Source organism: Microtus ochrogaster, unplaced genomic scaffold (genome assembly GCF_000317375.1).
Source record: "Microtus ochrogaster isolate Prairie Vole_2 unplaced genomic scaffold, MicOch1.0 UNK5, whole genome shotgun sequence".
In the NCBI taxonomy this organism is placed as follows: domain Eukaryota; kingdom Metazoa; phylum Chordata; class Mammalia; order Rodentia; family Cricetidae; genus Microtus; species Microtus ochrogaster.
The window spans coordinates 2,003,063-2,030,618 of NW_004949103.1; the positions used below are offsets into that span (position 1 = coordinate 2,003,063).

Below are 27,556 nucleotides of genomic sequence, written 5' to 3' on the forward strand. Positions count from 1 at the left end.
GGGAGCACTCACCTTCAGAAAGATGTACTCATCCTGCACAGTCAGGGAGCACTCACCTTCAGAAAGATGTACTCATCTTGCACAGTCAGGGAGCCACGGTCTATGGGGCCAGCGAAGGGTGCTGTGGGGGGCTGAGCGGAGCAGTTGTGGACCAGGCAGGTTAAATACCGACAGCCTGCAGGAGACAGAGCAGCCAGGACATGCAGACCCCACTGAGGGCAGCGGAGACACGGGAGCAGCGAGGCCTCCGGGGCTCCGACTGCTTTGTAATGCCAACAACTTGACTTGGTCTGGAGCTTCACTCTTTAAAGGGCCTCGCGTGCCAGGATGCCCGCCTGCCCAGCGGGGCCAGGGGCCACTCAAGATCTCTTTAGCTCCCAGAGAGACATTACCCACAGGAAGGGTCAACCAAACAGTTCAGGAACCTCAGTAGGCCCCGCAGCCATGTCCCACCCTCTCACAAACCTGGGGAAAAGTAGGTGGTTCTTGGCCCTCTTTCCCCTAAAGTTCCTATCTACCCTCACAAGCTCTGGTACAGCACTTGGGTTCTGTGAGGAAGTTACTGTCTCCAACCTGAGAGGTGTTTCTGGGGCCAGTGGAAACAGACACATTGAGGACATTCTGCTCATGTGAGCCCTGGGTTGTTTGCTCATGCTCAGTCATTCTTCACTCACATATTCATCCATCTGTCCGTCCATCCATCCATCTGTTCATCTATCCATCATCCATCCATCATCCGTCCTTCCATCCGTCCATCCATCTGTCATCTATCCGTCCATCCATCCGTCCATATACTCTCACTCTTCAATCAATCATCTGCTCACTCACTCTTCACTCACCTATCCATCCATCCATCCATCCATCCATCCATCCATCCATCCATCCATCCATGCATTTATCCATCTGTCCATCCATGCATCCATCCATGCATCCATCCATGCATCCATCCATCCATCCATCCATCCATCTGTTAGTCTGTCTGTCTGTCCGTCCATACATCCATGCATCTATCCATCTATCCATCTATCTATCTATCCATCCATCCATCCATCCATCCATCCATCCATCCATCCATCCACCCGACTGTCTGTCCATCCGTCTATCCGTCCGTCCATTCATATACTCTCACTCTTCAGTCATTCATCTGCTCACTCACTCTTCACTCACATATTCATTCATCCATCCATCCATCCATCCATCCATCCATCCATCCATCCATCCATGCATTTATCCATCCGTCCATCCATGCATCCATCCATCTGTTAGTCTGTCTGTCTGTCCGTCCATGCATCCACGCATCTATCCATCTATCCATCTATCCATCCATCCATCCACCCATCCATCCACCCAACTGTCTGTCCATCCGTCTATCCGTCCGTCCATTCATATACTCTCACTCTTCAGTCATTCATCTGCTCACTCACTCTTCACTCACATATTCATTCATCCATCCATCCATCCATCCATCCATCCATCCATCCATCCATCTATCCATCCATCCATGCACCCACCCACCCACTCATCCATCCATCTGTCAGTCTGTCCATCCATCCATCCATCCATCCATCCATCCATCCATCCATCCATCCATCCATCCATCTATTCATCCATCCATAGACTCTTACTTACTCTTCAGTCATTCATCCTCTCACTGATTCATTCATTCACTTACTCTCCCTCTCATTCATGCACTATTCATGAGGAAACCGCCTGGAGAAAGGTTCTAAGCAGTGAGTGACTGTCATGGAGGACTGGCTCTTGGGAGCAGTGACAACTGCTGCTCTGGAGAGAGGCAGATATATGGATGAGGCCCCTACTCGGTGGCGAGGGCCGTGAGCATCATTCTGCCCATCCCACAGGCAGAATGCCCACACAGGGGTGTACTCAGGGTGTCTGGCTTCATTTCATAGCTATGCTGGAGACACTGAGGAGAGTCAGTCGGCACTCAGCCTCAAGGAGCTCTCAGGCCAGGAGAACGCACAGGAAAGCTGGGTGTTAGCGTGCTGTGGGGTCCTGGGGAGTGACTGGCAGAAAGGTGGTCTGGGGGTGATGAGAAAATCCCTGTGACGGATAAAGGGGGGCAGGCAGTGCCGGCCAGCTAACAGGAGTGTGGTGAGTTTGGAGCAGGGTCCTCTGGAAGGCCTGGCTGGCTAGCGAATAATGGAGACACCGGTTAGGAGCTTGGACCTTGGGACTCTGAATGTACTTTTGAATGGTCAGACTCTGAAGACAGCTCCAGCAGGGCTCTAGGTAGGGGCTGGTGGGTGTGAGGTCTTCAGGAGCTGGTGAGGGTCCCACTCATGTGCCAGGTTGATCCAGGGGCCCTTGATGAAGAATTCAGGCTCTGCACACAGGCTCTGTTTCCTCTAGGATGGAGGCTACATGAAGAACTGAACAGTCCCAATCCAGGACTCAGCTAATCTTCCCCCCTGGGACACAGCACCTCCTGACCCTCAGCCAGGCCTGTTGTCATGAGGAGCCTGCGGGAGTCACCTCTGTACAGCCCTGTCTGAGCTGTGTGTCCTAAGACCTGCCATCCCAACGGCTTCCTCTCTGGGCTTTGTTCCCTGCTTACCAAAACAGTAGCTGCAGTAACATGTGGTCCCACCCTTGGAGGTATGGAGCCCCGACTGACAACTTCTAAGTGGTACATGTCATCATCTGGCAGCAGCTGCCTGCACAGACAACTAACGCGTGTGGCCCCAGTGTTTGCCACTACACGTGTGTCAAACCACTTCCTTTCCTCCTTCCTTCTTTACAGGCAGGAGGAACAAATTTAACTACCCAGGACCCGCAGGGCTCTCCCTGGTTGGTGCCTGGGAACTGCATAGGACTACCAGGAAGGACAATGACCTCTGCTGCCTTCACAACACAAGAGGCTAACACGCATACACAAGTGGGTGGATTGCTCAGTGTGAGGGCTGTAAGAGACAGGAAGCTACAGGCTGGGTCACCCCAGCCCTGCCTGTGGGAGGGGAGCAACAGAGACCCTGAGCCAACTCAGCTTTCAGCCAGGCTGAGTGAGGCCATGCAGTAGGAAACACTCAATGCTCGGGAGCCAGAACAAATTGCCCTTTTAATAGACTTTCCACAGAGCAGGGCTCCTCCGCTTCAATTCATCCCCAGCGGGAAAGAAGCGTGCTTCTCATAATGACACATCAGAAAATAGTGAGGTCGATCCACAGGGCTGCCCAGTGAGAATGTGCCAGTGAACAAGGGCCAGGCTGAGCAGTGCCCTTGGACATGGACGCTCAGGGACACCTGCGAGTGCCCACCTCCCACTTACCTCCACTGAGGTCCTGTGCTTCCATGTGGACCAGATTGGGGTCGGCGTCCACCCCAGACACAGCCCTGGAAAAGAATTGGCTGAGGGTAACATCAGAAAAAGGGTGGCTAAAGCCCTTCTCTTGGGGTTCCACTGACCATATGTCCTCCCTTGGTCTAAGAAGACATAGCCCTCCCCACTAGACGTAGAAGCTCCAACAGGAGCCTGGATGAAACTGGATAAAGCTTGGTGAAGCTGGCACCTGCTTGTTCAAGGAACTGTTTGTAAGATTCACCTCCTCCCCCAGGGTCTCCCCGCAAACTGAGGCACAGGCTGGGACCTCTGGCCTAAATCTGCACAGAGGAAAACTTAGGGGTACATAGAGACATGCCACGGTCACAGAACCCTAACAGGTTCACTGGGATTCCAACTAGGACCCAGATCTGAGCGGCTGCCTCTTCTTTACCAGTCCATCACATGGGATGCTGGGAAAAACCCCTTCCATGTTTATCCCAACCCCTCAGTGTTGGCAGAGACGCTATGAGAACAGTGTTCCTTCATAACACCCCTGCTAACCCACACCAGACTCCCCTAAGTCATGGTTGAGTCTTGCATCTCACAGGCCGGGGACTGTGTGACTTGCCCAAGGCACTGGCTAGGGTGGCCCAAGGCTCACACCAGGTCTGTCTGACCCAGAAGTCATGCTCCTCTCAGAGCCCATGTGTCCCTGCTCCTAAGGTCCATGTCCTAGGACACTATTGAAAAGCCTGTGCCAATCCTGAGAAAGGCAGCCACAGGACATCCAGAGAAGTCCCACAGCACCTCCAGGAGCCAGTGGGACCCCCGACTCTGGCAGCACCATCCCAGACCTTAGGGACAGACATCAATAAGACATGAGGACTAAGAGTCAGGAAGCTCAGGCTGGGACCTTTCCCCGGCAGCACCATCCCCTCTTTCAGATCTCCGGATGAGCTCATTTGTACAGGAGGGCAAGAGAAAAGAGAGGGAAAAGGAGAGGAGGGGATGGGGGAAGAAGAGAGAAGGAGAAGGGCAACATATACACATGGGCAGGAATTTCTCTTCCTGGGGCAGAGGCATTGGGGACCCAGGTAATAGCTGCATACACTGGCCGGTCTTGGGAGCAGGGGACAGCCATTTAAATACTTATCCACCCACTTACGTCTTAGTCCACATTTGCCCTCGTTCACCCATGCATTCACTCACCCACCCATTCATTCACTCACACATAACAAGGCATCAGCTGGTGTCTGCTTCTGTGGTTTTTACTCCAAGGCTGCTGACCACTGACGGGAGGCAAGAGCCCCAGCACAGGCACCTTGCTGCGCCCTCCTCAGGGTCTCCTTAAGGAGCCAGTGTGCTGTGCAGCTTCAACACTGCTAATGACTCAGGCCTGTGACAGAGCAGGAGTCCTGGTGCTTTCTGCTGTCAATCCAAGGATAAAGCTGTCAAAACAGCATTATCTGTTCTGCAAAACAGGGGCCGTTCCTTGTCTGCCACCACATTCCAGAAGGGATCCAACCAGCTTCACCGCCAAGCATCCTATGTTTCTCCCACACATCAGGCACAGCCCCATGTCACAGGAGAAGCTTGTGGGCAGAGCCAGTCTGGCTTGACTAAGATAATAGTAGTTTGAATGCTAGCCCATTCTTCCTGCATCCCAGGGCTGGTTTTTCAAGCCAGAGAGTTTCCATGAGCCAGGCTGGGACACTCCTCAGCCTGGCTTAGGACAGGGGGCAATGCTACAGTCTCCCTTGGGTCTTCATGCCCACGGAGGTCAGAAATCACCTTTCCTGACCTTAGTCCCCACATCCTGGGACTGACTCCACAGGCGGTTTCTGCTCCTGACAGAGGATTGGACCTGTGACTGACAGCAGACCTCTGTTACTACAGTGGGCTGCTGCAGAGGGACAACCATCACTTCCTCCCAGGAGCAGAGGTTACAGATGCCAGAACCCAGCGTTTAGAACCAACTTCCAGTACATGGGAACTGAATCCTTGTGAGGACAGCATGGAGTCACAAGAGGGTGGCTAGAAGCCATTTTCACCATGCATCCCTATTGGAGACAGGACTCTGGCCTGGCTGGGAGGCCAGTACAAAGTTTTGTGTCCATTTGCACTAAGACAGAAAGGAAATGGAAGTACATGTATGTATGTACATGTGTGTGCATGCAAGACAAAGCCCATGAAGGTAGGTGTACGTATAGAATGGGAATTATGGTCACAGCTGGGTACGGTGTGGACTCTGGGCCCTAGTTTCCTGCCCCTTCTTAACTGCCTGGGACCCTATGCAGGTACCTATTCTCTATGGTCTTGCTTGAACAGCCAGCATATGCTTCCTGAGCTTCAGAGTGGCCTGACTGGAGGAGGGGGGGCTGGAATGCTGCCCAAGTCCCTGAAAGGGCTCCCAGAAGGTCATGCAAATGGGGAGCCAGCACCACATAGTTTTTGTCTGAGACCTGAGGCCCATTCCACCTTCATTCACCCTCTCCCCTGCTTCATCCCTCAGAGGCTTCTGGGTCTTTGGCTCCTGGCAGGGTTGAACATTGTGATATCGTGGGCCAGAGGAGTGAGTCCCATGGAATTAGTGGGGCAGGAGAGGGAGCCTAGGCAGACAGGGCCTGGGCATCCCTGGAGCATGCGAGGGCACCTCTCAGGAGCAGATGGGGTTGAGTTGGTGAGGAATTGAGCGCAGGGCAGCCAAGAGCGTTGAGCTACCTCGAGCTGTACTGTGCCAGGGTCCCCGTGTTTTACCTCTTCCAAGTAGGTGGATACAGAGGACAAGGTAGGGTCTAAACATCTCAAAGCCACTGGGGAACAAGGCCTAAATAATGGTTAGCCCTGGACAGCCCCAGGAGCACCCAGAGGAGGCTAGAGTTCCCCTGGGGTCTTAAACTCCCATGGAAAGGGATCTCACCAGAACACATGATCCTTGGTCACCCGTTCCTGTAGAAGTGTCCACTTCTTCCCCAGGTCAGACGACACATACAGCTGTAGGGCAGACAAAAGAGAGACAGAGCTTTGGCAGGGAGGTCTGAGTGACAGTGATCTGCTGCAAGGCTTCCCCAAGGGATGTCACCCTTGTCCTGCAGGCACAGAGTTGCAGGCCAACCACCAAGGGCTGAAACTATAGAGGGGATCCACATGGAGGTCTTCTCACTCAGGCTGGCTGGTAGGTGAATTCGTGGGGTGTCTAACAGCAGCTGGACAAACAGCAAACACCCAAGGGTCCCCAGGGTGGGTTCCCTCTACCTTTCCAGCCTGGGTTGGCACACGCAGTCTGGAACATTTCTGTGGGACCCTGCCTCTTCTTTTCCTCTTCTAGCTCTTCTCAGGATTTCCCTGAGTACAACTCCCTCCGTGGGACACTGCTGCACAGACCTTGGTGACCCTATTGGACAAGGAGCGCTGCTGTCTGCAGGCAGCCGAGTAAGAGGCTATTGGTTGAGGGTGACAGGGCATAGCCAGTGTGGGCTGTGACTTAATTCTCTCAGGCAGGGTCAGGGGGAAGTTTTGAGCAGCGTGACATTGACTTCCTGCGGGCCAGGTCCTCTGCCTGTTAGGATGGGGCAGTGGGAAGGACCTGATGGAGACAGACTGGCTTTCTCTCCCCAGTCAGTCCCACTTGAAAGCTGGCCAGCTTAGGTGCCCAGCTGTAGAACATAAAACCCAGGCATGCATTTGCTACATGAGAGACATGGTGAACCCCAACATACACCTCCCTCATTCTCCTATGTCCCTGGCCCTGCAATCTCATGTCTTTATTGAATGGTATTCATGACAAGTCTTCACATATTGAGAGAGTAGGCATGGATGTAGCAAGTCCGTCACCACTGTCCCCAGGGCACCTTTCACTTGCATTATTTCATGGGTTTTGTGGGTGTCTCATAACTGTGCCCTTCCTCTGTTCCTGAAAACATGCGGACACTGGCAGCCCCTTTAGTCCCACGTAATTCTGCATGTGGAAACCTGTCTCCATTTGAACTAGGTTCAGAGCCATGTGGTATTATCTGTTACTTTTAGCTGACGAGGGAGGTTGGATAGGAAGGGAATTCCTGCCTGTGGCTCTTTTCCCCATGCCTGTGTGGTGCTTGGTTTCTTCACCCACCAAACATCACCCTTGGCAGTGACATTCTGAAGGGGAGCCTGTGGTTCCAGGCACTGTTTCTGTCAGAGCCCTTCATCCACAGCTGCAGGATCATGCCTGTGCTCCAGGCTCTTCTAAGTTTCAGTTTCCTGTTTTAAAAACTCCTCCACATTCCTGCCTTAAAGAGGTGTGGTGGGATGTCTCAGTCACCTCACAAAGTAGTAGCATCTGGACAATGCACAGTGGAAGCCCCTCAGCTCCGAACAGTGCACTGGGAATTGGGCCGGGGTTTAGAGCCCCAGCTTCAGGCTCACCTCCTTCCACTCCTTTCCCCATCTCCCTGTAGCCTTGGTTGCCTGGGGCACTCACTCGCCTTGCTCACCTTCTGCACCACTGCCAAATGCATCCTTGTCTTCCAGGTACGCCAGTGAGTTTTCTGAATGAATGAGCACATTTGGCCGTGGGGCAAGGGCTAGCTAGAAAGGGCAAGAGATTAAGTATTTCTGGCTTGGTGGGCTGAGTGTTCTCTATGGGAATGCTCACCTCTGCCTTTTGAACAGAAACTGAGAGAGTGCAAGCTAGACACAAAAGCATGGCTGGATGCCAAACAGCTTAGCAGGTAGCTGGACATTATGCTAGGACACCTGTTCTGTTTCACATGATAAGAAAGCATTGCCTTCCACTTGTAAAAGGACTTTAAAAAAGGGAGTTTTCTTCTCTAGGATGACTGAAGGCCAGGCAAGGTCCTCTTGTACCCTGTGAAGCCCCTGGAGCCTGGCATGGCATGGCCTAAGGCTCGACAACTCACTGTAGCTGCGATCTATATCAAACACTGTCTCACTGAAAGCCCACACAGACACAACTCAAGCCCACACAGACGACACACACCCTCATGCACATACACACTCACCAACACAACCATTAGATTAACAGTTTTTCTATCTTTACAATATGAGAAAACCAAGGCTGAGAGAGGTAAGTACATCGATCTGTGTAACACAGCATTCACACAGAGCAGCAATTCCCACCTCACAGACCCGAGTTCACAGTACTATGTCAGTGGTGAAGCAGTGTCCCTAGGAAGGATGGCTGGTCCTCTATGGTCCTCTCTCTGGGTCATCATCTGACTGACTGGGAGCAGCCCCTTTCCATCTCATGACTCAGTAGATCCATCTGAAAATTGGTAGAGTATTGCTCACAGCCACAGGCAGTCAGTCAAAAATACAAGTATTTAGGGGCCTGGTGACAAAGTTTCCACATAAATGAGTGGCATTATCATTGTTATCACCACCAATGTGCTTGTGTTTATGATGCTCATCCCAGAGTTTTATGGAGCCTTTCTAGTTCATTCTCAAGGGGGGCAGTTATTTTACTATCTGCCATCAATTGCTACAGAAACAGAATACTTCTGCTTAATAAAAGATAAACGTTGAAAATAAACAATAACAAACATTGGAGGGACACCCTAGTTCCTGTAGCTAAAGTCAGTTCCAGAAGGTATATCTCAGGAGAGTGGTGGAATGTGCATTTACAGCATTGCTGCCCTGAGAAGGTGAGAAAGTGCAGCCAAGGCAAGGAGAAGATGACATCAGGGAAGGTGTATCCTAGGGGTGCACATCAGTGTCTTTCATATGAGGCCAGTGTGGCAGCAGCTCTGCCCTGGGCTGCGAGGACATCACTGTTAAAGATCCTCAGTTTTCATCCCTTATTCCTCAGAATGCCTTGTTGTCTTCAGAGGTGGGGACGCAATGCCTGCCATTGCACTGACTCCCTTGCAGCTAGACTGCTGGGTTGGAGGAGGAATGAACTCACAGGGTTAAGAAAGCCAAAGCAAGATGAGGCATTTTCCTTCCTTTTTGGGGGTACTTCTGCTATCCAGTGTGTTCCAGAGGGCATGCTTAAAAACTCTGGGGTGCAGAGGCAAATGTCCACTCTGCTTTTACATAGCTGCTGGGGATCTGAACTCAGGTCGCCATGCTTGTACAGAAAGCACTTTGCAGACTGAGCCATTTCCCCAGACTCAGAACATGTTCTTGACTGGAAGAGGGAAAAAAGTAAGGGAAAGCAAAGCAAAACAAACAACGTGAATCTGACCTTATCTTACAAGCTATTAACCACAGCTCTGCCAGTGAGCAGGTCCACAGCTCACGCCCAGGGAGATGAGGCTCTGGGTGATGAGTAGTCCCCAGAGAGCTGGGAAGGAGGGCCTCCTGGTCCTAAAGCCTTGGGAGCATCCTAAGACTTGGAAGGAATATATATTGGGTGTTAGCCAGGAAGCTTGGCCAGACTGCAGTAAGGCCTTAGATTGTGTCCCAATTATGATAGTGAGAAAGGAAACCCCAAGTGAGACAGAGCCTTTGTCAGAGCAAGGGCAGACACCCGGGAAGAGGACAGAGGTAGGAGAGGAGAAGGGGGAAAGGCGGGGGAATGGCAGAGCAAGGGAAAAGTCAGGCAGTGAAAAACTTAATCCTGGACTTGTTGCAGGACTCTGTCTGTTCAAAGCTGAAACTGTGTTCTGTTCCGCTCATGTGGTGAGAACAGCATGCTCTCCAGATAAGAGTCATACAGAACCTGCACCCTAGTAGTCAGAAACCACATCCAGAGGATTCCAGAAAGACCTGGCAGAATCCCAGCTACCTGAAGACCTAGGACCAATTCCCAGTGCACTGCTCCGAGCCAGGGCCTTTGCGATGCCCACCTCTTAACACGGTATCCAGATGCCTGACTAACAGCAGGTTTGTAGAGTCAGAGTTGGCACGAGTATACTACACACTCAGCTTCTTGAGCATCAGAGAGAACTGACATACCACCAAGTCCCCCCACCCCCCAAACTCAAGATGGCCATTACTTTCTAATTTCCCCAAATCTCTCATTCCTTTTATAACAGCAATTAAACCTTTTTCCTCTCCTTTCTTTCCTTGTCATCACAGAAAGAGCCAAGGAAAATAACCAAGGTTTCAGCTCCATTAATTTTTCAGGGCACCATAAATTAAAGAGCAATTGCAACACAGTCAATTTCTTCAGGAAAATAACTCGCCGTAGCTGCGCTTTGGTCTAATTACATGGAAGGCTAAGTAGCACTATTAATACCCAGAATGGTGTGCAGCCCTGAGGGAAAGGGATAGGAACAGACAGGCAGCCACAGACCAGGGACGGGAGACAATATGTGTTAGGCCTTGCCAAGGAGGCTGGGCTCTGGGGAAAGCTGGGCTTGGCCACCACCTTTCTCCACTTGGGGCTCTTACCCGACTGATCCCTGTTAGTAGGAATTTATCACTGACCCACAAGTTCATTCATCTAACCAAATGCTACCATGGATGGATCCATCCATGCATGCATCCAGCGATCCATCCACCTACCCATCCATCCATTCCCTTGCTCATCCACCCACCCATCTTCCCATCCATCCACCCTTTCCGATATCCATCCCAATCATCCACCTTTCCACCCAACCACCAATCCCCCATCCATCTATCCTTTCCTATGCACATTCATAATCTATCAACCCAGCATATATTTTCAGCAAACACTTAAGATTAAAATGGTGAAATATAGATCTAACATGGCTACCTTCCCAGAGCTCAGCCCTAGTTTGTGTGATCTGGAGACTGTGATCAAACACTTCAGAAACATATAACTGCGTGTTAGCACCAAGGAAGAGACACAGGACCAGGAAAAACATGGAAGTTGGGACCATGCTGTTGTACTTCAGTTACATATGTTCATTAATCCAACCAACTGCCATCTATCCATCCATCCATCCATCCATCCATCCATCCATCCATCCATCCATCCACTCATCCACCCATCCATGGATGGATCCAATAATGGATTTATGCTGGCCATCACATCTGTCTGTCTCCCAGAGGCTGCTGAGTATTAGTTTCCACTGGCTGCTGTTCTGGCCTCTGGCTGGGTACAGAGGCAGGAGAAGAGCTTGGCTACCAGGCAGGGAGGGGCTGTGGTTCTTCTTCCTGCTGCTCTCCCTGATATCCACAGTGGCAGGCACTGCATAACTGTCACCATGGCCAGATACCCTTCCTGGGACCATTCCTTTGGCTGCTATATGGTATGGTGGCAGGCTATCCTTCCATTCCAATACAGGTATATTCTGATCCTTAGAACTTGTGGTGACCATGCCCTCATATGGCCCAAAATGGCTTTCCAGAAGTGTTTTTAGGGTATGGGGATTATCTGGTGGGCCTGGGGTGGAGTTGGCCTCTGTTTTCATGAAAGACAGGGACTTGGGGAGGGTTCAGATATGTAGTCATGGACATAGGTATACCAACGATGTTCACAAATGCCTGCAGGGGACATTCTAAGGATGGACAGAGACTTCACCAGGCTGTCCTGGAAGATACAGCAATGCCACTTTAACCCAAGCATGCCGGGTGGCGGTGGCACATGCCTTTAATCCCAACACTTTGGAGGCAGAGGCAGACAGATCTTTATGAGTTTGAGGCCAGCCTTGTCTACAAGAGCTAGTTCCAGGACAGGCTCCAAAGCTACACAGAGAAACCCTGTCTCAAAGAAGCAAAACAAAGAAACAAACAAACAAAAAACAAGGCACATGGTGACCACCAGCTCTCCCTAGAATCTCAGAGACACATAAATTCAGCTCAGAGTACTAATTTTACACTTCTGGCCTCTAGGTATGTGGAAAAACAGATTTCTGTCATTTAAACCCCCAGATCTGTGGTTACTGGCCACCATGGCTACCATGTAGTAGCCCCCCCCATACACACCTGAGCATCTACTAGCCTGAGGCAATGGAGGGGAGGCAGAGAGCCCAGCACCCTTTAGGATCTCCGTATCCAGCTCACAGGCCTCTGTGTGCCAAGGGTCACGGCCACCTCCATTTACTGTAACACACACCATCGATGTGAGACTCCCCGTGCTGATAGATGGCCACATATGTGTCAATAAGGGCAACATTGAGGTTCGCGCCTCCCAGGTCAAGCAAGGCTCTGCCTCGCTGGCTGGGGGTTCTGAGTGCCCTGATAGGAAAGCGGCTTCTGTCCTGATATTTGTCTGGTTGGGTCGTGCGACCTCACATCCCATGTCCTCTTACCTTGCTGTCCTTGGTGTAGGCAAGAACCTTGTCCTCCTCCTTTGGGTGGAAGAGGAGGGTCTCCACGAGGAAGGGAACGGGATACTTCTGGAAGGTGGTGCCTTCATCGGTGCTGAGGAAGAGGCTCTGCTCCCGGTCACCAAGGGACGAGCTCACCAGGATGATCTGAAACACAGAATGTGAGGCTGAAATCGGGGTCACTGCTAAGAGGGCTGTTCTCCCTTACTGCCCCCCTCTCTTTCATGGAGACCCTAGCAGGCCCCATGGCAGAGCTGAGGCTTGACCTGGAATTTTGAAGTTCAAGGTGTCTGCCATACAGGAGACAGCTGTGGGTATGTGGGAAGTGGGTGATGGGAGTGGAGGTATCTGCCTGAAGAAGAGAATGATGAGCTAGATGGGGTAACCTAGAACTCAAAGGTGGGGTGAGGGGCTGACGGGGTGGGAAGGCTACTGCAAGATCACCACATCCGACTGACTAGTGTCCCCCGAAAAGATGTCTCCACACACTCAGCCCTGGGAGAGCGAGTGTTGAGAGCATGTCCTGCTCTAAGACCTTCCGTGTTGTGTCAACAGTGGGTTTGGATCTCTTCTTGGCCTGCAGAGGGTCCATTTTACCAGCAGCATTTGGCCCCATGTTGAGCACAAACACAGAGGGAGATGACTGGGCATGTAAACAAGACGACCTGCCCAGCGAAAAGACCTATTCCTAAAAGCAGACAGGGGTCACCCTTGAGACTTATCAAAGTAAACTGCCCCCTCCCCCAGAGTAAATGGACATATTAAATCACACCAGGACAAACAGGCCAGGGATTTATCAGATACAGCAGACCGAGGAAAGGGTGAAACACCCTTACCTGGACTCTGGAAAGAAGAGGTCACCTGACACCATGATGGTGACTTGTCCTCTGACTCATGTGAGCATCAGGAGCATAAAGCCGAGAACTCCCAAGTGTCTTGGAGGCATCGGCTTAACTCGGTTCCCGTGGTTGATACGGTCTACTTCGACTGCCGTCCCCCTCTGCCTGCTTGTTCGCCATATGACCTGACATCTGTTCATCCTCTGGATCTGGTCCTGCCCTCCGTTTCACAGTTTGTGTTGTTCTGAACCTTTTTCCTGAAGTGTGATTGGCACGGAAGCTCAACTCAGCTCTGAGCCCGTGGCTGACTTGGCAACACAGCTCCCAGCATGCTTCATTATCTTGTTCGCACAGCGGGTCCCCTTTCACCCCCGTCGGCTGTCTGCTTGCCTCCAGCTAGATCTCACAAACTCCTTGAACTCAGCTGCGGCCTCTTGGGTCCTCTGTCACCATGCTGTAGCCTACTGTTTCAGTGACGGTTTCTATCGCTGTGTTAAATACCATGATCAAAAGCAACTTGGGACGGGAAGGGTTTGTTTCAGCTCACAACCCTCCGGTTGCTCCAACACTGAGGGAAGTCAGGGCAGGAACTCAAACACAGCAGGGACCAGGAGGCAGGAGCTGCAGCAGGGGCCTTGGAGGAGGGCTGCTCACTGGTTTGTTCAGCCTGCTTTCTTATAGCACCCAGGATCACTCGCACAGAGTTGGCACCACTCACAGTGGGCTGAGCTCTCTCACACCAACCATTGGTAGAGAAGATTTCCCACTCAGTTGAGGGTCTCTCTTCTCAACATGACCAAAAAGAAATGAGGACAAAAACGTGTGCACATGCGTGCACATACATCTGTGTGCTATATGACTGTGATCCGAGAGTTTATATTGGTGATTAAGATTGGCAGCTGGGCGGTTGTGGCGCGTGCCTTTAATCCTAGCACTTGGGAGGCGGAGGCAGGTGGATATCTGTGAGTTCAAGGTCAGCCTAGTATACAGAGTGAGTTCCAGGACAGGCTCCAAAGCTACAGAGAAACCCTATCTCTAAAAACCAAAAACAACAACAATAACAACAAAAATTATAATAAAGAGTCAGTTTTTACCTTGACCAGCTATCAAGGGATTCGGCACTAGTTGGCAATTGCGGCCAATAGATTTGCGGTGGCCTGTGAATTGAATACTAGTCAGCATGTTCTACGTGAAGGATACAAACGTCCGTCCATCTTCCTGACGTAGCAGTCACAACAAGGACTTTACTTGGAAGCATGGTCACTGGTGACAAGTGCAGGACCTCAAGAGAAAGCCATTCTAGACTTAGAGTAAGTCCACCGGCAGTGTCCCCATAAGAGGAGACAAGGGCACAGAGATGTGGACATGGGGCTGCTGGACACATGGTGTTAGAAGAGGCAGAGAGCAATGGTCCCCTGAACCTCCTAGAGTGGAATCCAGCACACCCTCCCTTGGATGCCCTGCCTTCACCCTGAGAGAACAGTCCGTACTCAGCCCTGTCACATACATCCTTAGCTGTGGCAGAAGCTCTACCCAGGGTGATGCGGTGGGGGACATCACATCTGTCTTACAGTTCCACAACATGAATTTTGTTCTGCTGGAGGCAGGTGCCTGAGGGGCTCACTGGAGTGGGCCATTTGGGAGGCTGGCAGCTTGGTCTTGTGGGGAATGCCACGTCCCTTTGATGTGCACACCATACCCCTCTGTGCTGCATCTGAGGTGACAGGAGACCCACAGGCTGGAGGAGCACCTCAAGTCCTGTGTGGCTCTGAAACTAGCTAATGAAACTCCATGACTGTGGTGGTCTCTGGTTCCACACTGTGTTCTGCCTCATCAAAGCCTCCCAAGAGGAAGTCACCATAGTACCCAGTTTTGTGGTGTCCAAGACCCTCGGGGAACCTTGGTGTGAGGCACCCCCTGTGCACTGAAGGCCACCTACCCACCACCTTTTAAACTTTTTATGCTGCAGAGTGCCCATGGATACCTTCTCCTTTGGGCTTCTTGGGACTCCCCTCTACTTCATGGCGTAGCCCAGAAAGGTAGCCAAGATCCTGTTGTCACACTGTGGGTCACAGGAGGGCTTCAGAGTTGAAAGGGGCAATTGGAGAGCTCCTTACAAGCCAGACCTTAGGGTCAGGAGGTCTGGGTAAGCTGGGAAAGTGACCCTATCACACAGCATCCAGACAAGGGGTGCCAGAGCCATTGGCTCTGTAATCCCTGCGGTGATGGCAGTGACACGCTCTGTGGGGCACTATGGTGGGAAAGACCCTCTGCTGGGCCTGGCTGGGAACCAGCATAGTTGAGCAACACACAGCTCCAGGAGGGTGCAGGGCAGAGACCAGCCTCTGTCTGGATGCTGCCGCGATGGCCTTTCAGAGGTCAAGCTTCTCTGGAGAAAACAATGAAGAACCCATGAGGATCAGTGGGCTGCACAGAGCACTTGCTCCGCTCTAAGTGAGCCGATGATAATCCCATCGTGTCTTCTTTCCAAGGAATCTTAACGAGCTCCCTGGGAACATTAATTAGTCTCTTCCAGCATAAAGCCCACTATCTTTGTTCAGGAAGGCATGGGAGAGACTCTCCGTAGCAGAGCAAAGAGATGAGCCTGCGCATGCAGAGGAGCAGGGTACCTCAGGGAAGGGCTGCAGAGGGGCACTGAGAATGGATACAGGGCGGGTGATGGATTCTGCGCCCTTCGTTACAGTGACTGGGTTATAGGAAGCACGTGGCACTCTGCATTGGCAAGTGATGTGGCTGCAAGCAGGAATGAGTGACAGCAGAGAAAACCAAAGGCCACAGAGCAGAGGTCAGTTTAAAGTGGAGACTTAGGATTCCAGATTTTACTTAAATAAACTTATTTGTAATGGTTCCAGGTGGAAGATGTGCCCACTGTCACAATAAGGGCACAGAGGTCTGCTGATTAGTAGTATCTAAACACCACACTGGGCTCAGATGTTGCGGGACTACCTGGTTCTGTTCCAGGACCTCATATCAGACACTGTGTGATTAGTTGGTCAGATCTTCTTGGATCCCGTTGGGGACATTTTTAGCTTTGCCTGCTTCGATTATGTGGCTGTGGGGAGGCCTGCAGACTGGTTCCTGATGGGGTCCCTCCAGGGAGCCTCAGCTAGTGTGTTTTCCATATTCGCCTGTGATCTCCCAAGAAACACCACTGCCCAAGATCACAGAGGGAGGCACGGTCACCAGGACACCCTGTGGTGCCTGTGCCCTGCTGGCAGGTGGCCTCTGCCAGGCTCCTTTGCTGTGGCTTGCTTGTCTGTCCTCTTTGGAGTGGGATGGCGTCTTGCCTCCGAGGGTGAAACAGCTATGAAGTGACTGGAATTTTGCACTAGAACTGGCCGCGCCTCCCCTGCTATTTACTTAATCATTCAGTTATATCGCCGGGGGCTCATGAATATTTATTTTACACTTCGCATTGTAATTCATAAACTGTTTTTCTCAGAGCATCCAGCTGGAGCTCTCAGGAACTTTCAGCTCCTCCCTGTGTCCCTCTGACACATCCTTTTGTCCTTCCAAAGATAATTCAAACTATGTGTAGACACCTGGACAAGAGGAAAACTGACACAAGCCACCTAGACGCCCTGTGTTGGGCTCACCAAACACCTACTTAACATCCTTTCTCCACCCCAGACTCTGGGTGGGTGCACCCCTGGTTTGGCCAATCTTCTTCCCAGAACCCATATGCCCCTCATTAAGGCTCTTTCCCGTGATGTATTCTGATGTTGCAATTGCTTGTCACGGGCCTCCTGTTTGGATTGCGTGCTCTGAGCAACTCCTGTGTTGTACCTTTAGTGACCACCAGCACAGGTGTGGGTGGGTTGGCAATTGTTCCATCCTGGGATAGGGGATATAATGCATGCAAGGATGAGAGGAAGGCTAGCCCCACCTCCACTTGGACTCCCATAGGATCCTGTGTTTGTTTTTCTCTTTGGGAGAATATCTGCATGAATATTCAAGTAGCCTAGAGGCCAACAGCCAGAAAGTCTCATACACTTCTTCCTCCTCACAGCTCCTGGTAGCACACATTAGTAAAGGCTCATTCATTCATTCATTCTTCTATGGCTAATGAACTATGAGCCAGGGGACCTTCTCTGAGGAGGTGCACACAGGTGGGCCTTGAATGGGTAGATTTGACGGGCACCAAAGTCCCTGGCCCACCTCCCATCCCCATCCCAGGCTCCTGTATCAGTCAATCACCCTAGTTCTGTATTTCTTCAGTGGGCTGAGATGATAGGCACCTTGCCTTTCTGGGCATGTGCTGCTCCCTGCACAGATACATACCCAAGAGGATGGAGATGCCCCAACTCTGGTACTGATGATTGAGATGCTGACCTTGAATTTCTACCATGATTCAAGACCACATAGGAACTAACCAAAGCTTCAACAGTTCTTGAGCGCAAACTCCCAGGTAATGGAGCCCTATCTGCAGGTGGACCCACACCTGTCAGCCTGTGCCCCAATATCTGCTTGTTAAATAGCTTCCTGTCCACCAAGGCTCTCTCCAGAGACTGCCTCTTCTGGAGACCCTCCCTGGTACAGAGTCAGTGAGGTTCCCTGACCCTCACCCGAATTGCCTGCACCACTAACCTTGTGACTCCTTGTGCTCTCTCTAGGGAAGCCCCCATACAGCGTGGCAGAGCTGGGTCCATCTGCTGTAGCCACATCCCAGCCCAGACACCTCAACCGACACCAAGTAGGTGCTGGGACTTCATTACTGAGTAAGAGCACTGGGCAGGGGCCACCACCCCCTCAGGTGGGCCCAGGGCTCTGTCTAGGTGACCCTGGGGTGAGAGGTACCAAGGGCCCAATAATCTCACCAGGGTCTATTTTCTGCCTTTGGGCTGGGAGAGTGAGCCAGGAAAGAGTGGGGGTGGGGTGCTGACAAGGACGGGAATACTGGGGCAAAAAGCAAATCAATTAGTAGCTCGCAGGCAGATTGCACTTCCAAATTGAGAGGCAGACTATTTTCAACGGTGTATTTTTACCGCTTTCTATTCTGGGGGACACATATGGTACCTGAGCTAGGTCCTGGGGGCCGTGAGGCTGGGTTTCCTGAAATCAGAGGCAACATGTTCAATCATGCTGTTGAAATATCTGACATGTTCCTTTGACTGATGGCTAGGCAAATTAAAGCCTGAACCTCCGGAAAGAGTAGTAAGCTGCAGGGCCCAGCACAGGGGCAGGGGCGTGGGACAGGGACAGGTATATGGGGGCACTGAGAGCACTCAGCATTCCTGCCAACGAACTGCGATTGCCCTCACTTCTCAGAGGAGATGCTGAGGCCAGAGAGGCTGAGGGCCTGGTGTATGGAGCTCACCGCTAGTGTGACTGCACCAACTCCCCTCCCTTGATGTTCCTCTGAACCGCCCAAGGCCTAGGACATGGTTGCTTCTGTCTGGAAGGCAACTAACAAGCACCAGGGAGCTTGATACAACAGAAGATCCTTCAAAGGCCCCTCTCCCTAGCCCAAGGGCCAGAGATAACTCCCAGAACTCTACCAGTCACCAAAATGTTAGGGATGGATTTCTGACTGCATGAAGGCTCCATGGACCTCCCCCACTCCAGGTCAGTGCACACACATGGCCTGAGTCCCTATTGTGGTGACCCTCTCCTCCAAAAATACCTCTGTCCCTAAGGCCTGCAGAGACAGAGAGAGGGTCTCCATGTTCTGGAGCATTGACCATGTGTGACCCCACCCTGCTCCCCTGCTGCAGCAGGCAGATGGCTTCTATAGAATGTCAGCCACGCAGGAAGGGCTCGGGGAGCTCCTGGCAGAAGTGGGGGTGGGTTGGGTGGCATCTGTGCTAGATCTCTGCCTTGGCCATATCAGGAATCCCGGCTGCTTATGGGTCAACATGCCTTCTTCTGGGCTCCAGCTTCAGTCAGCTCTCCTTCCTATCTGCTGGGGTCCACTAGACACCAATTTGTGCCTCCTGGTTTGATGCATCCCTTTGACCATTTCCCTTGGAGGCTTCTTGCGGTTTCTCTGACCACAAGATGCTAGATGTCACCTCCCTGGCCCACTTCCTGCCATGAAACTTTCAGCCCGTCTCTTCCAAAAGGTAGCGCTAACAGCCAGCCTGCCCCAGTGGCACACATCGGATTGCAGTCACTAATGTGGGGCTTACAGAAAACAAAGAAAGTATACGTCATCTTTGCTTGCCAGAGCCCTGCCTGGCAGTCCCACAGACCTTCTCTTTCCATTACGTGTGTATGTGTGATTGTGTATATGTGTTGGGGGTGGGGCCTCCAGCCCAAGCTCAAGACTTGGTGTCACCTGTCTACTGAGCACCCCCCCCCCTCCACTTGCCAACCTGTTCCTGGCCAGCCAGCTGGAGCCAGCTGGGAACTCAGGAAACTTGGTTTTGACGGCTGGAGATGCAGACAGTGGAGACAAACATCGAGGCACCCACCCCCAGATCTGAAATTAGAACCTGCTAGAATCTCATCTGGGACCGAGTGAGTCATGAGAAATAAGAATTCTCCAGCCCAGACCTTTCTCGTTCCCCAAGACTTGCAAATGGGGGGGGGGAGCACTGGTACACACAGGAGGGATCTCTAGAGTGGCAGAAGTGGTCTATTTGGTAACCCCTGAGAGAAAGTTTGCCTGAGATGTGGCCTTGGGTAAACAAGAGGATGGGACCTGTGGAGCCAGGTGGGTTAGCTAAATGAGACTTGAGACAAAGGCAGCATGCTGGAGAGGATGGATGGCTGCTAAAGATGCCTTTTAGTTGGGATTCAGAGGCTTTGGTAGGGACTGAGTGACATGCGTCACATAGAAGTCTCTGACCTGCTGGCATGGGCAGATGTGTATGGCTGTATCATTCACATGTATGTGGATAGGAGACAGGATGGCTGGTTTAGGAAGATGACCAGGGGTCAGTCTGAGCCCCCAGGGTTCTTGGGACATGTCCAGGGGAGGGAGAGATCCTCAAGGCGAGCCTGGCAGGAAGCTGGCCTGGAGGCAGGCATTTGGGGACGGCATGCCCACCCATGGGGCCGGGAGCCAGATGTGGCTTGGCTTACTCCAGGGAAGGTCATTTGGAGTGTGCTCTCTTGACTGCTTTGAAATGAGATAGTGTGCCATGGAAAAGAACTGGCCTGATTGCCAGCCCATCCCCCCACCTTCATGACATGCTAGACTGAGCAGTCTTCACATGAGAGCAGACAGGTTGAGAGCAGGTTCACTGGTCTTCCACAGATTCTCTGGGCTGGCCCAGGGCTTTGCTCGTGCTCCCAGAAAAGTTTCTGCGCCCTGATAAGCCTCCTGGCCAACGCAGCAATCCAAATCAGACCACATCAAACCAAATTAGAAAAAGGCCAGGTTTAATGGGTAAAAGCTCCCAGATAATGCCCCCAGAAGATGGAGAAAAGAGACCAAAAACCCATGTGTCTGTTTTATGGGGAGCAGTTTAAATACCCTGTGGGGATGGTCTTGAGGCATCTCCGGAGAGGAGCTCTGTTTGGTGGGCTTTCTGAGATGAGGTGGGGATTGGGGAGAAAGAGATGAGGGAGGGGGATGAGGTGGAACTTCTATCAGAACATTCCAGACTCTTTGGGTATATGGATGCTGGGGACTGGGGTAGAGCTTCCACCAGAACACCAGCATCCTTCCCAGGACCAGCACAGGACGAGAGGACAGCTGAGACAATGGACAGCAGTTTCCAGTCTTCTTTTACTCAGGTCTGTGACCTTCCCTCCAGTCTGGGCCAGTTATCTTAATATGTGACCTTCACCTCAGCCCATGACCTTCACTCCTCCATCCTATCTACCATTTAGGGAAGCCTTGGGAGCCCAATATTAAACTCCTTTCCCATACTTGCTGTAGTTTCTGATTAAAGCCTTATGATGGATAGATCTAGAACTATTCTGCCAGTCAAATACCAGGATCTGGTCCACTCCCTCCCTGCTTACTGAACAATGCACACTCCATGCAGACCATTCTCTGTACAGAATCCTGTCTTTGGTGCTCATGTCTTTGACTTCTCATCTTTGACCTACAAGATCCAGGACTTGGCTGCCTCACGACAATCTTCCAGCAGTGTGAGCTTGCTGTGAGCTAGAGAATTCGTTCCTGCATCAAGGTGACAGAATGGAAATATCTGCTGGGGCGGGATGCAGATGACACCTGGTCACAGCATGATTCCCAAGAGATCTGAGCTCCCATTGTGCAGAATACATCAGGACAGGATCAGAGTGCCCTGGACCCCCAGCTGGGAACTGCTGTACTGCCTTAGAAATTTACCAGGAGTGCTGCGAGTTGAGAGGGCTCAGGGCATGAAAGCACTTGGTGCACAAACCCGATGACCTGAGTTCAATCCCTGGGACTACGGTGGGGGGAAAGAACCTACCAACTTGCCCTGAGACCCCTATATGTGCTCTGTGGCATACATATGCCCACCACTCCCAGGAAGGAAGGAACAAACAAATCCACCAGGAGCTAGCAGGCTACAGCAAGAGTGGATAGCTGGTACTGCCTGTCCATCTCCAAGCAGGAACACAATTGGTTCTCAGCTGGGCGCCTCAACTGCCCTTACCTGACAGAGCAGTGACTTCTCTGTTGCTAGAATAAGTATCATGACTAAGGCAATTCTGAGAAGAAAGAGCTTATGTGGGCTCATGGTTCCCGAGGGTTAGAGTCCATGATGACAGAGTGAAGGCCTGGCTACAGGAGCAGGAAGCTGAGGACTCACAGCCTGAACCACAAGCATGGAGCAGAGAAAATGAACTCTTTAAACTCTCAAGGCCCACCTCCAGTGAGATACTTCCTTCAACAACTCCCACCCCCTAAGCCTTCTTAAGCTATGCCACCAACTGGGGATGAAGTGCCTGAGAGTACGGGTAAGATCTCCTTCACCACCAAACCTAGAGAGAGGTTACTGTAGGAGGGCAGCTTGGCAACATTGTTGCCATGATAGTCTCGATAGAGACCAGCCAGAAAGTAGGCCGGAGTTTCGGTTAACCCAAATGCAACACCTGACTCCAGGAAAGACTACAAGCTGAGACCACCCAGGCACCACCAAGGAATGAACCAATCAGCATCCAAGGGGAAAAGACCTAATGTTCCAATCATTGTAGATAGGATCCCCAGATGTCCCTTAGCCCAGCACACACCCATCCCCTTTCACCAAGACACACCTAGACAAATGTCAGCCAATCAGTGGTCATGAACCTTAGAAATCCTTCATCCCAACCTCTACTATGATAAAAAAAAAGCCCACCCCCAACTGAGCTCGAGACCCTCTGAACTTGTACCATTGTGTCAGACACACAAAGGGTCAAAGCACAAGTTTGAACAAAGACTCTTTGCCTTTGCATACGGATTCAGACTCCTTGTTGGTCTTTGGGGGACTCTGTGATCTGGGCATAACAGTTACTTCAGAGCTTATGAAGGAAGGGAGGGGGAGAACTGGGCCCAGAGGTAGTGATTGACAGGATGCAGGGTGCTGGGGTTGTGGAGGCACCATACATAGGATTCCTGTTATTTATCTACATTAGGGCTATATGGAGTGTGGGGATCACCATGGTGACCAAAGAGCACAACCCCCTCAACCCCATCTTCTGGACAGGATGTATTCATCAATACAAATGGTAGTCTTTCAGAGCAGCCTGGGTGGGAGATGCCCTCGTCTCTCTTCCAGACAGAGGAGCAGGAGCCTGGAGGGGAAGTGACTTACCCAGGGCCACACAACCATAAGCTCCCATGTTGATGCGTGGGTGGCTCTGCTTGCTGTCTTGCTATCCTGCCTCTGTGTGAACGCTTGTGCTGGTGAGCAGCACCCAGCGCTGATTTAGTTAAACAGCCACTCAAACACCATCACAGATGTGATTGCCAGTTAAGGGCTGGTTCAGCTTTAATTACTGACTTGACAATTGCTGAAATGCCAAGAACCGTCCCTGGGCACACTTGTAAACTGAGAGGAGGGGCCTACTTTCCCCTTGACCAGGGTCTGCCTTGAAACCTGGCACCTGATCGATAGTCATCAAAGATGGAAGATGTATTTCAGGAGACATAAAAGCAACTCACCCTCACGTTCTACAACCTTGATTTATGGGTAATCTTGTCAATAACATGAAACTCGAGGCGGGGCCATTGTTGAGACCTCTGCTCTCTGAGGGGCTGGGCATTGCGGCCCTGGAGGGAATGTGGCTTAATTGCATTTGTTTGCCTGTCTGAAGGCATCTCGCCGACAATGCAAAGAAGCTCATTCGCCTGGGCAGAGTGCGGAGGATGGTGAATTCTCAGGAGTGACTGTGTTTTGCGAGATTGTCTTTTATCAGGACAGTTGTGCTAACTCTGTAAGATTAGATCAGTGAACAATTTGTTCATTCATCTGCCCTAATTGAACAACGGAAGGCGAGGGAACGCATGGCAGCACCGTTAGTATTCCGGCTTTGCAGAGCTGACTGCGCCTGGGTAGTGGTCCCTAAGGCTTTCTAGTCAAACATTCACAACCAGAGGCTAGGATGCCATTGCCACCACTAGTCCAGGTGGCTAAAGCACTTCCTCAGCTCGACCGTTCTGGTCATTGTCCCTGGGGGTGGGTGATGGTGACCTCAGAGCCATTTGCCCTGCCCTGCCCTGCGTGTTCACTTAGGAACCGTTGGTCGTCTGCTCAGAGAACCCAGTGAGGATAGAGCTGAATGGCCCACAGTGCAGCTCCCTCTTTGGCCCTCACTGTCTCTTCTTCTTTGACCCTTACAGTGGCAGCTTCCTGTATGGCAGGAGAAAAACCTTACACAGGAAACCCCAGTCTCCAGCCATAGCTGATACCTTGAGTGACATGGCGGTGACACACTGATTATTCAGAGTGGACAACACAGGTGACAAATTATCCGGCTTGGATTAACGCTTACTGTGTATTGGTCCCAAGAACCTGGGAACAAATGGCTAACTGAGGTGCCTGCTTACATATCAGATCTGGCTGCCAGTTTCTCTCTGCACAGCAAGTATCTGTTCCAGCGTCCTGGCTCCTCTTAGGGACTTCTTGCCCCTCCTGCTCCCCCAAACCTCTCCAGGGAAGTGAGCTTCACTTCCCTCTCCCAACTTCTGACTCCTATACAACTCATATACTTTGGCCATGTGCTGTCCTGGTTCTGCCCTTGGGTTCTCTCATGACCCTCTACTCTTGGCTCCTGGTCCCCTCTCTTTCCCCTCTCTCTTCTCTTTCTCTCTCCCTCTCTCCCTTCTTATGGCTTGGTCCATTCTGCCGACCATGTTCAGTCTTGGCTCTTCCAGATGTCTCCAGCTGTGTTCTCCCTCATATCTACAATAACACCTTCTCTTCAACCACACCCAGGACAATCACACACATCCTCGTTTTCATCCACTGTGTGCCAGGGGTAGACAGAATGCTTTCTGCGTCTTTTAAACGGTGCTCCACTGAAGTGAGCCAGTCCTTGCAGGCGTTTAGATAGGGATCTCTCTAAGGCCCGTGTGATGGAGGCTTGGCCCCCACCCTGTGTAGAAGTGGTGGAACCTGAGGGGAGGCTCGTGGGGGGTGTGACCTCCCTCTACATTTTTCTCTCTTTGCTTCCTGGCCACCATGGGGTCAATAAGCTACTTTTGCCATAAGCTCCTACTATGGTATATCCAGTCAGAACAGGTTTGCAGCAGCAAAGCCAGTGGGGCATGAACCTCTGGGAGTCACACAAACTTTTCCTTCTTAAAAACCAATAATTTCAAGTATCTCAAGACAGCAATGCCCAGGTCCCAGAGACAGCAGCTTCTCTCCCAGCCACACAGTGTCTGGCAATGTGGAGCCTGGAAGTAAGCAAGGTAGTCACTCTGACACCCACCTACAGAGATGAGAAAGGACACACACGAGGTGCCCTCCAGTCCTTTCTGTCCAACCTTAGCTGAACTAGAGAGTGAGTGCTACCAAGATCCTTGGCTTCACAAGGCAGACTGGCAGACAGGCAATGGCAGACAGTTAGAAACAAGCAATGTGAACTCAAAGGAGGACTCAGGCCCTTAACAAAGGGGGGTTGGGAGGCCCCACACTGTCAGGAAGAGTTTTTTTAATTATGTATACAATACTCTGTTTGCATGTATGCCTGCAGGACAGAAGATGAAGGCACCAGACTTCATTACAGATGGTTGTGAGCCGCCATGTGGTTGCTGGGAATTGAACTCAGGACCTTTGGAAGAGCAGGCAATGCCCTTAACTGCTGAGCCATCTCTCCAGCCCCTGTCAGGAAGAGTTTTAATGAAACATAAAGGAGAGCGGATGGGTCAGGAGACCCATCTTGCAGCAAGGTGATGAGGAGGCCATGGTGTTGGAGGAGGCCAAGGCCTCGGGAGCTGTGGAGAGGATGGGAGAGGCAGGCCTGAGCTGCAGCCATGTGACAGGGAAGCACCAAGCCACATGTGTGTCTTGTGTCTTCTCCATGGCACAGGCACGGAGGGAGGGAGAGAGACGGTGCAGAGATGGGATACAGACCAGAAAGAACAATGCCACAGGCCAGTTGGATCAGACAGTGCAGTACCACAAAAAACTCAAACACGGTGAGGATGGAAGGTCCTGCTGACGTTCTGTATACGTCACTATGTCCAAGCCTCATCACGGGTGTTCTGAGTCAGTGGCAGGGTGTGGTGTCTGAGCCTTGTCAGTGGTGGGATGTGTTGTCTTGCAGCCCCATGGTCAGTGGCAGGGTGTGGTGTTTTTGAGTCAACTGAATATTGGTGGTAGGCTATTGATGTCTTAAGGCATTAGTTAGTAGTGGTATATTGGTGTCTGTATATTGATAAGCAGTGGTGGGGGATTAATAACTGGCAATATGGGATGCTGGTAGCTCTGATTACTAGTGGTTATGGAACTGAGGTACTGGTAGTCACAGAAAGGCGTGCTTCTAATGTTATCATGTAGTCCTTGAACATGGCAGTGGTGGTGGCCATGTGTTTCGCCAGTTCCTTCTTGTCTTTTTGTTGGGAAAGGAATGGTGACATCATTCTCAAGAGAGGGCTCTGAAGGAGATTTTCCAAGGGCCCACAGACACTGCAGGGAGACTACAAGACCAGAGATCTGTCCAAAAAGGTGGTGTGTCCTGAGAGGAAGGGTGCATGTTGTTCTGTACCCAGAGTCCTCCCAGTGGTGGCCTGGTCATGGCCTCTTCCACAGGCATAAAACAGAGGGCAAGGCTGGGTTTGGATGCAAATCAGATAAGGTAAGATGGTTCCAACCTCCTCTAAAACTCAATGACACCTGAAGCTCGGCCCTGGCTGTGTTGCAGAGATGGAGCTGGCTGAGGGCAAGCTGGACCATGAGGGATTTATGATGGGAAATCATCACCTGTATCTCTGAGCTTCGCTTGAATGCTCCTGGTGATGGGACGCCTCCCACCTCTGCCTGGACGTTTCTCTCCTTACCAGGACCATCCCAGCAGAGAAAGAGCTGTGCAGGCAGCACACCTGAGCTGACCTCTAGCTATGTGAGTCCACGTGGCCTGGAATCAGTTCAGTGGCCCTGGGAGCCTCAACCCAAGCCTTGGAAAGCAAGAAAGCACTGGACAACCTCTCTTTGTCTCTTCTATCTCCTGAGCTTCAGACTGGGGTTGGAGAAGGGCAGGGGGCAGGTATTACAGCTTGGCAAGGAAATGCCAGTCTTTCCCTAATTAAGGCTTCTCTGGGCATCTCTCCCTCTGGAGGACCCAGGGAAGAAGGGCTGGGCTTCAGGGCAGGACGTAGTACTCTTTACCAGAATGCCATTAAATTAATCCCAATCATGCTGATTATAACTCATAGAATTGCTGGGACACTGGGGAGATGTGACAGTGTGTGAAACGCAGGTGTAGCAGCCACACTGACACCCTGAAGACAAGGTGACAGGTGTAATTCACTGTCACTAGATGTCCAGCCACGTCACATGTCCACTCTTGGTCCCTCCCAAGATGCAGAGCCTCATGATCCCCATTTTCCAGAGAGCTTAACACTCTTCCCCGAGGGCGCCCAGCTCTGTGAGTATGGCTGAGCAGGTGACAGGTGACAGTGTTTCTAGCCCCAAGCCTTGTCACAGCTGCACTGCCTGCTTTTGATCTATTCTTTGTGCTTCTCTGTAAGATTTTGTTCAGCAAAAGAGCTTCACATGTCAGGAAAAACATGTTCTACACTTCCAAATTCATCATGATTGCCCTAGTGCATGTACACACACACACACACACACACACACACACACACACACACACACGGGCACACGGGGGCAGAGGGAGGGCAACTATAGGTAGCTGTGATAGGTAGG

The 27,556-nt window shown here is 51.5% G+C and overlaps 1 protein-coding gene across 2 annotated transcripts in view; it reads right to left on the reverse strand.

Annotated features, from left to right (window-relative positions):
- Sorcs2 (sortilin related VPS10 domain containing receptor 2) overlaps positions 1–27,556 on the reverse strand; it is a 383,758-nt gene that overhangs the window by 50,768 nt on the left and 305,434 nt on the right. For both annotated transcript variants that reach the window (XM_005365937.3, XM_026788658.1), the window contains exons 4-7: positions 12,442–12,606; positions 6,201–6,274; positions 3,287–3,351; positions 57–175 (exon numbers count right to left, since the gene is read on the reverse strand). In XM_005365937.3, the coding sequence (XP_005365994.1) occupies positions 57–175; positions 3,287–3,351; positions 6,201–6,274; positions 12,442–12,606 (423 nt within the window). The remainder of the gene's footprint in view (positions 1–56; positions 176–3,286; positions 3,352–6,200; positions 6,275–12,441; positions 12,607–27,556) is intronic.